The sequence below is a fragment of the Drosophila novamexicana genome, unplaced genomic scaffold, assembly GCF_003285875.2.
Source record: "Drosophila novamexicana strain 15010-1031.04,08,12 unplaced genomic scaffold, DnovRS2.1 tig00001488-arrow-arrow-pilon, whole genome shotgun sequence".
Taxonomy (NCBI): domain Eukaryota; kingdom Metazoa; phylum Arthropoda; class Insecta; order Diptera; family Drosophilidae; genus Drosophila; species Drosophila novamexicana.
The window spans coordinates 358401-373832 of NW_020824864.1; the positions used below are offsets into that span (position 1 = coordinate 358401).

General features: G+C 42.0%; 6 protein-coding genes across 9 annotated transcripts; 2 read left to right on the forward strand and 4 right to left on the reverse strand.

Annotated features, from left to right (window-relative positions):
- Positions 1-156: 156 nt before the first annotated feature.
- On the reverse strand, positions 157-3080 carry LOC115767900. 2 transcript variants are annotated; one of them, XR_004018413.1, is made up of 5 exons: positions 2696-3080; positions 1983-2629; positions 1822-1929; positions 1228-1766; positions 1075-1157 (listed from the first exon to the last, which is right to left on the reverse strand). XR_004018413.1 is itself a non-coding variant. In XM_030712272.1 (2 exons), exons 1-2 carry the CDS (start codon positions 1253-1255, stop codon positions 346-348), a joined length of 840 nt encoding a protein of 279 aa, XP_030568132.1. In that variant the 5' UTR covers positions 1256-1566; the 3' UTR covers positions 157-345. The 2 variants fall into 2 exon arrangements, 1 of the variants encoding a protein (XP_030568132.1); XM_030712272.1 differs by lacking the exons at positions 1822-1929; positions 1983-2629; positions 2696-3080 and having other exon boundaries at positions 157-1157; positions 1228-1566.
- A 73-nt stretch (positions 3081-3153) lies between these two features.
- Positions 3154-5160, forward strand: LOC115767898 (protein downstream neighbor of son homolog). Its single transcript, XM_030712271.1, has 3 exons — positions 3154-3336; positions 3395-3546; positions 3599-5160. The coding sequence occupies exons 1-3, from the start codon at positions 3214-3216 to the stop codon at positions 5136-5138; spliced, it is 1815 nt and encodes a 604-aa protein (XP_030568131.1). The 5' UTR covers positions 3154-3213; the 3' UTR covers positions 5139-5160.
- A 25-nt stretch (positions 5161-5185) lies between these two features.
- LOC115767903 (DNA-directed RNA polymerases I, II, and III subunit RPABC2) lies at positions 5186-5778 on the reverse strand. The gene is made up of 2 exons (XM_030712276.1): positions 5695-5778; positions 5186-5633 (listed from the first exon to the last, which is right to left on the reverse strand). The coding sequence occupies exons 1-2, from the start codon at positions 5721-5723 to the stop codon at positions 5267-5269; spliced, it is 396 nt and encodes a 131-aa protein (XP_030568136.1). The 5' UTR covers positions 5724-5778; the 3' UTR covers positions 5186-5266.
- Positions 5779-5952: 174 nt separating this feature from the next.
- On the reverse strand, positions 5953-8001 carry LOC115767901. The gene is made up of 2 exons (XM_030712273.1): positions 6969-8001; positions 5953-6843 (listed from the first exon to the last, which is right to left on the reverse strand). Exons 1-2 carry the CDS (start codon positions 6970-6972, stop codon positions 5969-5971), a joined length of 879 nt encoding a protein of 292 aa, XP_030568133.1. The 5' UTR covers positions 6973-8001; the 3' UTR covers positions 5953-5968.
- Positions 8002-8085: 84 nt separating this feature from the next.
- LOC115767902 (general transcriptional corepressor ssn6) lies at positions 8086-8896 on the reverse strand. Its single transcript, XM_030712274.1, has 2 exons — positions 8796-8896; positions 8086-8734 (listed from the first exon to the last, which is right to left on the reverse strand). Exons 1-2 carry the CDS (start codon positions 8797-8799, stop codon positions 8145-8147), a joined length of 594 nt encoding a protein of 197 aa, XP_030568134.1. The 5' UTR covers positions 8800-8896; the 3' UTR covers positions 8086-8144.
- Positions 8897-9113: 217 nt separating this feature from the next.
- On the forward strand, positions 9114-15299 carry LOC115767897 (ceramide kinase). Of its 3 annotated transcripts, none has more exons than XM_030712270.1 (4): positions 9114-9198; positions 12850-14604; positions 14672-14871; positions 14943-15299. In XM_030712270.1, the coding sequence occupies exons 2-4, from the start codon at positions 12868-12870 to the stop codon at positions 15073-15075; spliced, it is 2070 nt and encodes a 689-aa protein (XP_030568130.1). In that variant the 5' UTR covers positions 9114-9198; positions 12850-12867; the 3' UTR covers positions 15076-15299. The 3 variants fall into 3 exon arrangements, with proteins under 3 accessions (XP_030568130.1, XP_030568129.1, XP_030568128.1); XM_030712269.1 differs by having other exon boundaries at positions 9116-9449; XM_030712268.1 differs by lacking the exon at positions 9114-9198 and adding an exon at positions 12381-12458.
- Positions 15300-15432: the final 133 nt, after the last annotated feature.

Sequence of the window (15432 nt, forward strand, 5' to 3'; positions counted from 1 at the left end):
AAGCTGATTGAAAGTGCATCAAGAAAAACCTATTTACATACATAAATCTTTTAAATAACTGAATTTTTGTGAACTTTCGAAACAATAAAGATATGAGTTTGAGAGTATGAAATGACTAAGTATAATCAAAAGAAAATTGTTCATTTTTGTTTCTTTTTGGCTTTAAGCCATAGTTTATTCTGAATAACTTTATTTCTATGGGTTGTTGAAAGCTGCTATGAGCTCTATATATGCATGTGGAACAACATTTAGAAACGACTATGATATATAATGGTGGATAAACTAAAGAAGCCAACAAATATTTAGGTGGCCAAGTAATGTTGTGCTTAGTTATTCTTAGGATGTTTAATTGAAGAGCATGTTGCCCTTTTTAGCTGCAATTGGTAGACGGTCACCTGGAGCAACTTGTAGAAAAGGATTGGGTATAGAATCCATTTGAAGCGCTGGCATATGTCCAGCCTTCTTGGCCACGCCGTTGGCATTGTCTAGGACATTCTCGTTGCCAAATTGATGCAAGAGAAACTTCTCCACAGCCGAATTTAAATCGCTGTTACCAGGGCCAACACCAGCGGCGTTTTCCTGATCGGCGCAATCAAACATATGCTCGCTGTCACACGTGCACTCCTGGGCAGCCTGAAATTCGCGGCTATAAATAGCTGTATTATCAAAATCACTTATGCAATTGCCGGCCTGTTGTTCCATGTCATAGCCCTCGGGACAAGGATTGGGCGGATTGCAATAGGCAGGCAGGCTAGCATCGGTTTTAACTATAGTGTTGTAACGATTTGGCACCTCGCCCATGCCACCCGACACGTATTGATGTCCCCAAAGCGAGCTGTGCTGCAAAAACTCCTGATCCCGTAGGGATGGATGTGCATTGTTCGACTGCAGCAAGCAATCGCTGCCTCCATTGCACAGTCTAGCGTATTCCGAACGCGATACCAAATCCACATTGTTCTTGGCGGCAGCAGCAGCCGCTGCGGCCAAATCTCCTTCATTGTCCACATCGTAGTAACCCACCTGCATGTCATTATCCATACGATTTAGCAAGTCGGTAAGCAAGACGTCTGCAAAGATGCTGTCTTTGGAGTCAAAGGCACGCACTTGAGAAGCACTGCCCACCAGCAAAATAAAGCAGCCAAGCATCGTGCCTAAAGCTAAGGAATATTTAAATTTATTTTTCCTTCAGTATCTGTATAGGCACCCTTTTTTCATGAACCAACTTACCTTTTGACTGGGATAGCATATTGCGCATTTATAATACTCGTATCACTGCTTACGTAGAAGTTTGTGGTCTTATTGATTTTTCGGCTGCACCAGCTGTATTTCCGTACCTGTATGTATAACTATATTGAGCTGGTCACTGTGAACTGGTGGCAACCAGTTGAATACACTGAATACACACAAAATTCTTTTTGTACCCCCATTTATAAGGCTACTTATGTTGTTGAAAAGCGGCCTCCCATGCGCAGGCGCCTTGCTGAAAGCTCTCTCTCCCTCTCTCTCTCTCTCTCTCTCTTGTTAACATTATATTAAATAAATCTTCTGTTACTGACTTACTTTAACAAGCATATTTTTGCAATTTGAACTATACCTATTTTAATACTGGAAATATAAATTAAATAATCTCCGTTTCCTCCTCTGTCTCCCCATATAGCATATCAATTTCATCCTGCATTTGCTGCACAGTGCGTTTATGTGGATATGTATTTGAGTGCGCTACGAGATGTTTGCGCATTGTGAAGTCCATGTTACAAGGCTCGCACCTGCAAGGGGAAAAGTGTATCCAGTATACTGTCGTATCAAACATGTGTGTCATACCTAAATTTCCGCATTGCATGGTTAGTGGAATGCGCCCGTAGCTCGGATACGCTATTAAAAATTTTATCGCATTCTAGACAAGGGTAGGGTCTCTCATTGATGTGCGCTCTGCAAGATAATTAGATGTTGGTTATATGGTTTGTTAATTGTAAACCACTTACTTCTCATGGCGCTGTTTGGCGTTGTGTTCTAGAAATGTTTCGCCACAAGTTGCACACTTGAAATTACGCTCTCCGGAATGTTCTTCCCGTCGATGAAGTTTCAACGCGATTCTGGTTTTGAAGGTCGCCGGGCATTTGTAACAGGGAAAAAATCTCTTTGATTCTTTGTTTTCCAAATGTCCTTCTTTATGTTCATTGTAATCGTACTCATTCTTAAAATATTCTCCACATTCTTCGCATATAAAAAAATGACGTAACCGCTTAGCGGGCCGTTTGTCTTCCAACAATACCCAATGCCGTTTCTCGCTTCTCGACTGATCCTCTTCCGCGTTTACTTCTGCATGTCCAGTTTCTTCAACTTCATCCTCAGTAATCTCTGCACTAATGTCGTCAAATAGATTTCCAACATCGGTATCTTCTAAAAACTGCACATCTTCATCAATGTACTCCAGCTGTTCCTCATCGATCAAGTCCTCGTATAGCTCCCGTTCGGCCGTGTTTACTACAAATTCCTTGCGGACCTTTGTAAGCATTTCCTCCAAATACTTTTGCGAAAAGATACAGCGCTCGCGAAACTTGATGGCCAAATCAAGTTCGGAATAGCATCGATCGCAAATAAATTTGGGCAAGCCTTCGTTCATCGACAGCTACAACGGCAAACCGAAGATTAGTTAATTGCACGTCATAAGCAATAATCACGATACCTCACTTACCTCGACTCCAGTAATGAGCTTCAGATTTTGTAGTAACTTGCCCCGCAAATAATTAAAGATATGCCGCTGGCGCTTCTTGTCCTTTATTTTGTTGGCACACACACGGCAAACTTCGTGCAAGTTGCTTTCTTCATTGTCCATTTTAGCAACAATGTCGAAATTGTTTTTGCTTCTGTTTCCGGCTTTGCCTGCTAAAGAGGCTAGTTCTCTGTTAACAGGTCGATAAAATGATATTTACAGCAAGCTACAATATTGAGTGCCAATATTGCCGTTATTTTCATTTGATTATGCAAAAAATTAAAAAAAAAAATGTTTTGTTTTTTAAACTATTACAAGGAAGACTGTTGGTGACAAGTTAGTTAAGGCAAAAAACGACAAAAGGTTAGATGAACAGCTAAAGTTGGCATCAACAGAATTACAAATGATACAGCTGCTTTCATGTGGGCCAGAGATGGACATAAAATTTTCGATTAACTTATCGATAAATATAAATATTTTGACACCTTTTGCAAAATTGCATGAAAACAAGAAACATATTTTGCGCGGGACTTCTGTTAAGGTTGTTGACTAGACAGTTACTAAACACTGTAATCATGTCTAGCGAAGGGAGTTTGAGCTCCAAGTGGACGCGGCCAGATGATGTATAAAGAACTGCTTGAAATATGACTGGAAGGCTTATTAAAATGTTACTAATTTCAGTTTATAAAACTACAAAGATTAAAGCAAAAGAAGAAACAACTAGCGGCACGTGTGAGCAGCAACAACAATAAGCGTCCCGAATTGGATGAGAACGATGAGTGCAAGCTGCTGGAAGCCAAAATAGCCCAAAAGCGCAAAAACCCATTTGCCAAGTGAGTGTTTTATTTTAATCAGCTGCTTGGCTCCAAATACAGTCATCTACAGATTCGCAGATGGCGCCAAAAAGCAAAAACATGATGAACCACACGTTTCAAGTATTTCCGATGTTCAAACGTCATTGACCAACAATTTAACCTGCTTTACCTCAAAAAAACACTCGCCACCCGCCACATTAGTGCTACAGAAATTTGATGCCCAGGCTTTTGCCAAACTATTGCACCAGGCAAAGGTCACACAAGCTGATGAGGAAACTGATGCTGCACTAGCTGCTCGGCAAAAGCATACATCACATCTGCCCATAGACTGGTGCCTTAAGACGCGGGTGCGGATTTTCTGTCCTACAGAACTGCCCGCTACGCAGCTAAAAACTTCACAACTGGCCAGCGGATTGACAAGCTTTGTGCGTTGCTTCGACACGTATCATACGGAGAGTACGTTGGACATATCAGATGCCACGCGATTTAATCAATGCACCTACTATTGGCAACATCCTCATTTGCCCTGGTTAACGCTTTATCCACGCAGTGCTAAAGAGAATAACGGCATCACAATTGGCGAGCGGGAGCGCAAAGCTCTAGCAGAAGAGTGGGATTATAGCTTTCGCGGACTTTTCCAACTTCTGCGAGCACGTCAGTGCCCGTACTTTTATTTGTGCGCTAACTCTTTCACTGTGCTCTTTCGAGCAGCGGGCAGTGGTGGACGCGCAGAAACACATGCCCTTGTTACACCATCTACTCGCGGTATGCGCAGCGCTCTCCGACAAGAAGGCATTGAGTACAGCATGCCACTCAAACAGCAGGATGCAGCATATGGTGTCGCTTCGAATAGCAGCTTTACAGAAGAGAGCGAGGGAAACATAATCGATGGCCCGACAAGCGTTACGGTAGCTTATGGCCAGGCCGAAGATGAGCTCATTTCCGACCAGGATGATGACGATGATGCTTGGCTGGAAAGCTTGGGCGTGGATGAGCGCGAATTACGGCGCATACAAACCACACACGCGAGGAGATTGCAGGCAGCCGAAATGAGCGAGGATTTTAGTGATAATTCGCTGCTTCTGATCGAAGGTGTAGAGTGCCAAGGATTCTTCAGCTACTTGCTGAATGCCAAGAGTACAATCACCAGCGTTGGTCGTTTGGCAGGTGTCCCGCCTACGCTTCTGGCCCCCGTAGCCTTTCCAAAAGCGACGATGCAGAATTTGCTGCCGCGCTCCAAAAAAGTGCGGCTTGACGGTGTCGATTACTACAGCATTGATATCAAGGGACTGTTGCTGCCCACATTCCTGCCTAGCGTTGCAATGTTGTTGTGCGAAACGCGTCAGGCGTTTAGTGCCACGCTGGCCAGTAGTATTAATACTCTGGCTTTTACCAAAGCTACGCAGAAACTGTTGGAGATCACGCCCGCCGAATCTAAGGCGGCGGAACAAGAGGCTGGCGTCTCTGGGCAGGTTTTTGGAGAGCAAAATCTTTCAGAGTGTGGCCTACTGCCTGCCGTAGTTGGTGCCATCTGCAGGACAGGTCAACATGCCGTTGGCCTACTGGAACGTTTCTGCTATCAGCAGGGCGAGGGGTATGCCTGGAGCTGACTTCATTTGCATCTTTTTCTTTTAATTGTTTATTTATATATATTTTTTTAGGGTGGCTTTATATTTATGTTTTTTTTTTCAAATGTAATAAATGTGTTATAGCTATTCTGTTCTTACATCTAACCGTGCTAGTTATCCACCATGATAAGCTCGTCTATACTCCAATCCTCGTATGAGTGATCTGGCAGAAAGCGACGTATGATAATTGGAATTTTCTTTTGCTTCAGTTCTTTCATCGCAATCTGTAGTGGATCCGTCTCTCCATCCAGTTCTACCATAATGGGTGCGCACATCGCAATCTGAAGTGCTCGTGTGCCTAAAACACGCGCGCGCTCGTATTTCGTCATATATTTAGTGGTGATCCGTTTGGACTTGGGTACACCACCGCCCCCTGCGCCACCGGGTGCAATAATCTCAATATTATCCACTTCTTCCTCCTGAGCGATATCCTCGTCCACGTCCTCATCGACATCATCGAAATCATCACCGCCGACACTGAGAAGAGTAGGAACCGTATAAATTGAAAAAGAGATAAATATGGGAAGTATGCACGTACTCATCATTATCATATTCCCCGTCATCCATTTTTTAAGAGATTGTTCAGAATTCACGAATAGCGCACGCTTCTTTTTGTTATTCCCTTAATGCCTCGATTGCGGTGGTGGGTCGATAGCCGACTGATGGACTAATCGACCGCTGTATCGCGGTATTTTTATACCATGCTAATCTATTCCATTAATTCTTGAATGTGGTGGTTGTTCGATTTGTGACCGATAGTCGGCTATTTTGGTTGTTTAGTATTTTTCTTGTGTCCATTCACATTTTCAAATTCAGTTTGGGCATTGTCTGTCGACGGCGGAGCAATTCCGCTGCGAAGGACAACGATTCAGTCGTGTGGGTACAAATTGTGGATATAGACATGGTTGGCGTGAATTTGGATATAAAGGGCGATTGCAAAAGGCATATGGTTGCCTATGGTTAACTACGTGTCCTGGTTCATAATCATAGTCCACGCAAGTGCGAATGCTGACATTTCTTCGACGTCCAACATTGTCGCGATCGAATCTGTTTAAATCAAAGTTAGCCAATCGATCAGCTCCTGGCCTTCGTTGACTACAGTCATAATCATAGTAGGGATCAAACGGTTCGTCAATACACTCGTTCATTCTCTGAACCACAGGTGCGTAATGATCAGCTTGTCCATAATGATTCGAATAACAAGGTTGATATGGCGGCGGCATAGGTGCAGCAAGTATGGGTGGCAACTGAGTCGGACATCGAGATCGCAGTGGTTCACACATCCGTTGTCTAGGCAGACCGCAAACTGGGTTTTCCGGCATTGGTTGCCTTACGGGATAACATGTCAATTGGGCTGGCGGCGGGGCAGGTTCCAGTGGCGAACAGCAGTCAATTGTACTTGAGGACGCTATCTGACGGCATGGTCGCCGCAAAACTGGTTCTGGCGGTGGACAACAGCACTCTGAATCTACGCTTGAGAAACGCCCTTGACGGCATAGTGACCGCTGTCGTGGTTTGGCAAGAGGTGGACTGCGAATGACAAAACAGTTCCGGCTGCGTTTTCTACACATGTCTCTGTGAGTCCCGTGCCAAACGCAGCTTTCAGGATGACATCCCTGGCGATTGGGGCAATTTGCGTACCTGCGCTGTATGTTACAAGGCGCCGCGCCGTAGCCTAGGCGATTGCCTAAACGGAACAGAAATATGCACTTATTAAGAAATATTAACTTAGGCGCCGCGCTGCAGCTTGGGCGATTGCCTAAACGGAACAAAAATATGTAACTATTGAGAGCTTTGTTTAGATTGACTTGCCCATCAGCAATCACATTGGGTTCAATGCCGTAAGTCCTAAGGATTGCTTAGTGTTTGAATGAAAAACTGAAAATTTTGCTAAATGTGGATGTCACTATTTTACAAGCAGCCTCTTTAGTTTCTCCATTTGTAACGCCTGCTATGCCGATTGTTTTAGAGTATAAAGCCTATTCCCGTTCCGATATCATTGCTCAAGATAAAATCTATTGTATGCTGCACTTCCGTTTCTGTTTGCGATCTTGACAACCGTAATACTGATTGGGTTGCAACTCGGGAAGAGGTCCGCTAGTGCAAGGAATTCGTATTATCTCTGGTTGCAAAGGTGAAGCCCGTTGTTCTTGTCGTTGATGCAGTGGAGTACATTGGCAATTCGATCTAGGCTCTGAAGGCTCGCTAGACATATTTGGCTGGGACATCTTACTCTTGGGTCTCGGTGGGAGTAGTTAACAATGGACTAGATTTCGCCAGCTTCAGCTTTCAAGGTGGAGTTCAGCTTATTTTTTTTTGTTTGCAATTTACATTTGGAGATATTTTTGTTCTGCAGCCGACTTGAATTTTGAAATTTTTCTAAATGATTTGGAAAAACTAAAAGTTTGGTGATTCTGTAAAGCCAGCTTTGATTACTTAAATATTGTAAATTTTTTATTGCGACAACTGCTTGCGCCAGAGTTTACTGAATGGCGCATCGCTTTTTTGTCTTTCGCCTGCAATGATGGCACTGGGCTTGGTTTCGAGGCCTTTTATATACAGATGCGGCTGGAGGCCCATATCTTACAGCACAGTGTTGACCCTGTGGACCGCCGCATGGTAGTACGGCTGCTCCAGATTGAATATTCGTTTCGATATTAGTTCGGCTTGGAGCGCAGCAGCATCCTGCTCCAGTATTAGGCTTAGAGTCCTGTATTCTTAAGCCAGACATAATGGGCCTTCTTAACTCTTACTTGTACCGAATGGGATAAAGCTAGCTTAAAAACTGCACTAGATTTTGAGATGACTCCGGTCGCATTAGCAATCACATTTGAGAATTTTTTATTTTATAAATTTCCTAAATAAGCATTATGCGTAAATTGTGAGAATATTAGAAAATTTTTGTTCATTCGCCGACTGAGCATCTGGGTCTGGGTCGCCTACTAATCTGTCCGAATCTGATAGCATTTCAAACGAATTGACGTTCGTTCACTGTATGCTGCACTTCTTTTTTTTCTGGGTTCGACAATGCGAACAAGGAGCGCGCGCCTGTTGATTTCCATATTGCGAATACTGTGGCTGGTTCTGGGTTCGATAAGGAGTCGGCTGGCCGCAAGTAATGTAAGCATGCGTCCCCTGCTGAGCTTCTGCCCTTTCGCGATCTGCTGCGAGCCGCTGCTGTGACGTCAACGGTGGGGGTAACACTGGTGGGCTACACTCGCACTGAGGCGGGGCAGCTTTTGCTTTGCATGTGCAACGCTCCTCGATCGGCGCGAGTGCTGCCTGAGGCTGAGGTCGTGGTCGAGAGCATGTGTATGAATCAGCGAGCGGTGCCTGCACCGGGGCTGTGTTTCGTCTACTACTTTTGCTACTGCTGACGCAATGGCATTCAACTCTGGATCTCTTTTCTAATTGTCGCTCAACTTGTTGCTGTTGCGGTTGTTGACAAGAACTTTCTGGTTGTTGTATCTGTTGTTGCTGTATTTCTTGTTCTTGTTGTTGAGGAACTGGCTGCTGTCGTGGAGCCTGATTCGACTGACCAGAGCACGGACATGTGTTACACTTGCCACAGGGAGAGGCTGCCACAAAAGTAACCAACTGAAGAAATACCGAGAGTTAAGAAATCGTTAAATTACTTACTCATATTGTGGCGGCAAAATAGAACAGGAAAATTTATATTGCTTTATTGCATGACAAAATGGGAGAATATAAATGACTGACATATTTTGAATTACTTTCATATTGTGTGATAAGAATAAAAAAAATTTTGTTTGAGGAACTCAGTAAATGTGTTTTAGGTTAAAGATTTTTCAGGTTTCCAGAAAAAAAATCACTCGCAATTATACCGTCCTACAAGTCTTTTGCTACGGGTTGGTATTATGACTGTGGAAAGCTTTTTTGGTATTATATAGCCGACGATCACTGGTCACATTGAGTTTTTTCATTAGTATTTTGTTTGGTTTTTCCGAGTGGGGAGCACGCTCAATGCTTTGCAATTTAGGAACTTGAGTATTTCTTGCATTTCTGTTGTGGATTTACGTTGGTAATTTCTTATAATGTTGCATTTTTTATAAAAGTTAGTTGCGGAAGTGAGTGAAAAACGTGTAATATAACTGCCGTTGAGACTACCTGCTTGCGATTGTATGTGCCGTGTGTGTGTGTGTGTGCTAAATTGCAATGTTTATCCAATTAGCTTGATTTTCCAACAACATAACTGCAAAAATTATAATCAACTGTAGTTTATGTATGCGTCAATGATTGCATGGATATACGGATATTCCTTCTATGTACAAGGTAATTTTTCCTATTGAACATAACCGTAACCAACTACCGGTATTCCGACTGTCAAAAACAGCCAAATGAGTACATATGAACCAAATGAATACATTCAGAATGTGCTGAACTGAAGCAAACAATGCGTACGCAAAACAATTTGGAAATATGTGAATTCGTACATGCTATCTATATATACATATATGTACTGCGCTGTTGTTGCTGTTCTCAGCTGTGTTCAGATAACGGTGCTTGGCGTAATGTTTGCTGTGTGCCCGCTTTAAATGACTCCCTAATGTTCTCCTGAGTGTTAATGCTTTCGTAATTGTATAATTGTAAAGTATAACAGCTTTGTTGTTTTGCCTTATCCAAGCTCGGTCATACCTATTCCCGTCTCGCTTTTGCTGATTTTCATTATTCTTTGCTAATTGATCTGGCTTTTATCTTAATATGGTTTATGTCTGGTTGTAGAATATTTTTGGACTGCGTGTCAGCTATAAATAGTTAAACGCGTCCACTTTACCACTTCAAGTGAGGCTATAAATGTTTCAACTCTGAAAGCTAGTTTTTTTTTTAATGATTCCAGAATGTTTGCATTTATAATCTTTATACAATATTTAATTCATTTTAACGCGGACACCCTTACCCGCTGGTACCTGGCACATACACATTAAATGTCGTCTTATTAAGTTTTATTGATAATGTTAAATTATGTGATAAAACATGACTCACAAACTTGAATTTTGAAGGATATTGAACAAATATTTTGACATAAAACCGCTATAAAAAATAATAATTAATTATGTTTCGCTGCAACTTGATCTAACGCGCCTTCCTCTATTCTAGTTCATTAGTTTTTTAATCATTGTCGCTATCTTATCTTTCGGTCGCATGCACTTATAAATTGATAAGCAGACGGCTTGCTAAGTACTGAGGAACTTCAATGTTTTTGTTTAGTCACAATAAATGTACAGAATACAACAATTACAATATTTTCTATCTGAGGCCGACTCGTTTACAGCCCGCTAATGCAGCGTGCTGTGCTATTATCGAAATAAACTGTTGGCGTGCGTTTTTTAAACAAAGTAGATTTATCAAAACAAAACACTCGATTTGTATAGCTTTTAAACAAAAGTGCTACAATGTACTCTAGTATATTAGAAAGTATTTTTATATTTGTAAAGTTATGCCAATTGTCTAACATGTTTCTCGTGCCTATATATAAATAATGTTTGCTTTATTCATTAAAAATATAATTGATTTTTGGCATGCAGTCAAGAAGGGCGTGCCAGACACCTGAAAGTACACAATCAAATTATTTTGATGGGTTTTAAGACATTTTTGAAAATTGCAAACGACAAGGTTAATTAAAAGCGTAAAATAAAAATTGTAATTATTTAATATATGTATATAAAGAGGAATAGGTAATACCTAAAAAGCAATTACTATGCTCTATACTAAAAAAAATAGCAGGTTCATTAGCTTTCAATTGCTAGCCGGAAATGCGCACAAAATAAACAAAACAAAACTTAAATGTCATTTGCATAGACTAAATGCATATGTGGTTATGTTTTTGACTTGAAAGGCCTTCAACTCTACTAATAGTGTCCAATATACATACATACAGATTCGGTCAGGAGAGTCGGGCACTTTAAAAATGACTATACAAAAAACTTGTTGCAATTCAAGGCGAAGGTCAAAAAGCTACACGCCCTGAGTGGAGAGCAGAGTACTAAAGAGAAGACGAGAAAAACTCGTTTTTGAGCAACATTTTTTACTGCTGTTGTTGATGTTGTTGATTTCTGGTACTAGAGCGCAGCTTCCTAAACTATTCTGATACTCTACTATATATAATACACTAATATACTCATAACCTTGATCGTTGCGTATACGACGTGTAAGCGTGCTTCGTCCATGTGGCTGAACTGGTAAATTCTCAGCTCTATTTTGTATACCCTGTACCCATTAATATACCATGGCCCCAAATGGGTGCAATTCGATGTGCTTGATGTTTATATATATACTACACTATATATATATATATACTATACTATATATATATATATACTACACTCAATAATTATATGGATAAATGCTTACTTACTCAAATACAGTGCTTTAGGCTCAGGTACCGCCTAGTCGATCACTCTTAACTTGTTTTTGTGTGTGTATCTTATTAGCAGTAACAAATATTAGCCATATTGTAGGCCCTTGTGTGTTAAGCTCTGTGAAGGCCAGTGTCAGGTGTACAACTTAATAGGCATTGAACATGTGTGTATAATATGTTCTAAAATATTTTAAAAGCCAGGGCCCAGGTGAAGCCAAGATAAGCGTTTTAGCAAAATCATATGTATCTCCGTTTCGCTATTCGAGTTGCGAACTACATAGGCATGTCATTAGCATGTCATTTTTATACCCTGAACCCATAAAAATGGGTATAAGGGTATATTGTATTTGTGTAAAATCCAAATGTATGTAACAGGCAGAAGGAAGCATCTCCGACCCCATAAAGTATATATATTCTTAATCAGCACCAATAGCCGAGTCGATCTAGACATGTCCGTGTGTCTGTCTGTCCGTCCGTATGTATGAACGCAAGGATCTCATAACCTATAAGAGCTAGAGACTCAAAATTTTAGATGTAGGTGCTCCTGGTACCTGCGCAGATGGAATTTGTTTCCGATAATCGATAACTTACTCCGTTTTCAAGCAATCGATATCGATATCCTGTTTTTTTTTTTTTTAGCAATGTTGGTAAATAATACGAGCTACAGTCACCAAACTTGACATATAGCTTCTAAAATAGAATATATATATTCATTTGATGTTGGAAGAAGAGGGTTCAGGGTATCCCCAAGTCGGGAGTTCCCAACTAGAACCTCTTACTTGTTAATATTGATTCGGTTGGTTGATTATCAGCAGTAAATATTGGGAATAGCACATTGCGTCGTGGCAAAAACTAAATGAATGATATATTTTAATAGCACACTGGTCATATATTGTGGAGCGTACTTGTATAGAAAAAATCAAGTAAGAAATATAAACGTATGATCAGTTTCTTACATCCGAATATATTATAGAGAATATTCAAAATCGATTAAAAAAATGTGTGTGTAATATATTTGTTTTATAATCCGATATTATTGAATTGAAATTAACATATGTTATGGATGTATGCTTACGATATTCAAAAACAATTTCGATTTGGCTGCTCTAGGTCTATTATTAAACATAATATAAATCAAAATCAGCAGAAAGCCAAAATCTTTGGTTGCAGTGTTTAAGTCATTAAAAAGAGAATGGAGCTCAGATATACCGCAACGTTCACCCGTCTCCACTCGCAATCACGCCAGTCTAAAGCAAAGTTCAAACGAGTACGTAATTCTAATGGAAACCTGTTTTTCTCGCATTTGTCTTGCAGAGACAAAGTGATACGAAGATGACACAGAGCGGCAGCACAGAGTTTAACAAAACGACAGCTGCCGCTGCCGCCACTTGCTCCTCAGATGTGCTGCTTAATAACTTCCAGCTGAAAAAGAAGAGCTACCGTGTTCTGCTCCATGGTCAGAGGTTGGTTTGGGAACGGATGCAGCGCCAGTCAAAAGCGAAACAGTCGCGCCAGAACGAGACGCAAAAGAGACCGCTTCCCGAGGATTCTGTATACGAGCAACAACTGGCTGGCGATGGCACCTGCAGCTATGGCCCGCACAGCCACATTCTGCACATAGATGACATCATTAGCGTATGTTCTGGCGACACCAAACACGAAAGCCGACAGCCCCCTTCTAACCAAAATATGCATCATGGCGATGGGGATATGAAGCCCACAGCACAATTTTTGACAGTCAATTATGCAGAACGTCTGAGCAAATCCAAATCGGACTGCAATCGCTGGCAGCTACGACGCATCACCTTTTATAATGCAGATGCGTACATTGTGCGTCAATGGCATTTGCAGCTACAGGCACGCTTAAAGTCCTCGCCCGTTGGAGGGCAGCGTGTACAACGTCTGCTGGTTTTCATCAATCCATTTGGGGGGCGCAAGGCTGGCACTCAAACCTATGAGCGTTTAGTGCGACCGCTTTTCCAGTTGGCCGGCATCGATGTCACCTGCATAACTACCCAGCGTGCCAATCAAATCCGCGATATACTGCTCACTCACGATCTTGGCTGCTATGACGCCGTGTGCTGTGTGGGCGGCGATGGTACCGTGGCCGAGGTCATAAACGGTCTTGTGTTTCGGCGCATGCGAGAATTGGGCTTGGATGAGCAGAGACCAGCCTATATACCACGTCCCAGCCTGCCTGTGGCTGTGATACCAGCGGGCAGCACGGATACTATTGTCTATAGCATGCACGGCACGGCTGATGTGCGGACTGCGGCCATTCACGTGCTGCTCGGCCAGAGGCGCGGCCTCGACGTCTGCAGTGTGAGCAATAAACGCACCCTTTTGAGGTTCTGTGCCAGTGTGCTGAGCTATGGGTATCTGGGCGATGTAGCCGCCGAGAGCGAGCAATATCGCTGGATGGGAACACGGCGCTACGAGTATAGCGGCATCAAGGCGTTTATTAACAATCGTGGCTATGACGCGGAGCTGCAACTGCTCGAGGAGCCCATTGAGCCGGATACGCCACAGAGCCCGGTCAGTGCTCACGCTGACTCTCCCTCCGTGTGTTATGCAAATTGTCAGCGCTGCAGCATAGCTAGTTCCCTACAGGAGCAACGCCCTGCGTTGTTTGCCACTGATATAGAAATAAGGGAAGAGCGACAGCTACACCCAGATCAGCACGAGCAGCTGCACCCACAGCAGGAATCACAGATAAATCTACCTGTCGGTGTGTCCGTTATGTCAAATCGTGAACTGCAGCTAAATACAAGCGAAACGGCATTGTTGCGCCCGCGACCGATACGTCCGGTCAATCTACCGTTGCAGCCCGGCGGCTCCTATGGCTCCAACCTGAACCTGCCGGGCGACCTGCAGTGGAAGATTATTCGAGGAAATTTCTTTATGATTTGCGGCGCCAACATCACATGTGCTTGTGCCCGCAGCCCCAATGGCATCTCGCGCTATAGTCATCTAGGCGATGGCTGCCTTGATCTAATTCTAGTACGGAAAACTTCGCTGCTCAACAATGTGCGGTTTTTGTTGAATACTGCAGGCCGAGCAGGCGACATTGTAAGTACTCATTATATACATCGCTATAAAGAATATAAACGTATCATGCTTTTCCAAATTATTGCAGCGCAACCTACCTTTTGTGGAAGTCTACCGGACTCGTAAGTTCATTTTTCGTACATTGACAGCGGTCACAACGGAGGAAAACCTTAGCATTGCCGGTTCACGCTCACCAATTGCCCAAAGCGGCAATGACACGGTTAGTTCAGAGTTTTCTAGCTGGAATTGTGATGGAGAGGTTGTCACCGATCTAGATATAACAATGAGGCAAGCATACGATGATATATAAAATATGTATACTTATATTTTTAACTTACTTTTGATTTTTCTGCATACAGCTCCCATTGCCAGCTCATAGATGTTTTTATGCGTGGTCCACATTCCTATAGTAAGCCTCAAAAGGCAGGCGTTAGCGCGCCCACAACCCCCGCCAGCTCAAGCGATAATGTGTATTGTTGTTGCAAGGATTAGTACTTTATAGGTAAAGCTTTAATTTAGTAAGATACTAAAAATTGGCCGTGACACTAGCATGTAATGTAGACTATTTTACTATTGCATAATCGAGAAATTTTTTATATTATGTATGTTAAATGTTTTTAGTAGTTAGCGAACTGTACTCTCTACAATGATATTCTATTCATCTGTATTATGCCATCTGTAAGATGCAAGCAAAATATTTAAACAGTCCCTAAAAGGTGTGTGTATTATAATATATATATACATATATATATATATATAATATATATATATATATATAATATATATTATATATATAATATATATAATATATATATATATATATAATATATATTATATATATATATATAT

Coding starts and splice junctions, on each gene's coding strand:
- LOC115767900 (XM_030712272.1), bottom strand. CDS start 1,255: ATGCGCAATATGCTATCCCAGTCAAAAG. Junction 1,158..1,227: donor TATGCTATCCCAGTCAAAAG/GTAAGTTGGTTC, acceptor AATATTCCTTAG/CTTTAGGCACGATGCTTGGC.
- LOC115767898 (XM_030712271.1), top strand. CDS start 3,214: ATGAAAACAAGAAACATATTTTGCGCGGGACTTCTGTTAAGGTTGTTG. Junction 3,337..3,394: donor AGTGGACGCGGCCAGATGAT/GTATAAAGAACT, acceptor TACTAATTTCAG/TTTATAAAACTACAAAGATT. Junction 3,547..3,598: donor CGCAAAAACCCATTTGCCAA/GTGAGTGTTTTA, acceptor AGTCATCTACAG/ATTCGCAGATGGCGCCAAAA.
- LOC115767903 (XM_030712276.1), bottom strand. CDS start 5,723: ATGGATGACGGGGAATATGATAATGATGA. Junction 5,634..5,694: donor GGGGAATATGATAATGATGA/GTACGTGCATAC, acceptor TACTCTTCTCAG/TGTCGGCGGTGATGATTTCG.
- LOC115767897 (XM_030712268.1), top strand. CDS start 12,396: ATGATATATTTTAATAGCACACTGGTCATATATTGTGGAGCGTACTTG. Junction 12,459..12,849: donor ACTTGTATAGAAAAAATCAA/GTAAGAAATATA, acceptor TTTGTCTTGCAG/AGACAAAGTGATACGAAGAT. Junction 14,605..14,671: donor CAGGCCGAGCAGGCGACATT/GTAAGTACTCAT, acceptor AAATTATTGCAG/CGCAACCTACCTTTTGTGGA.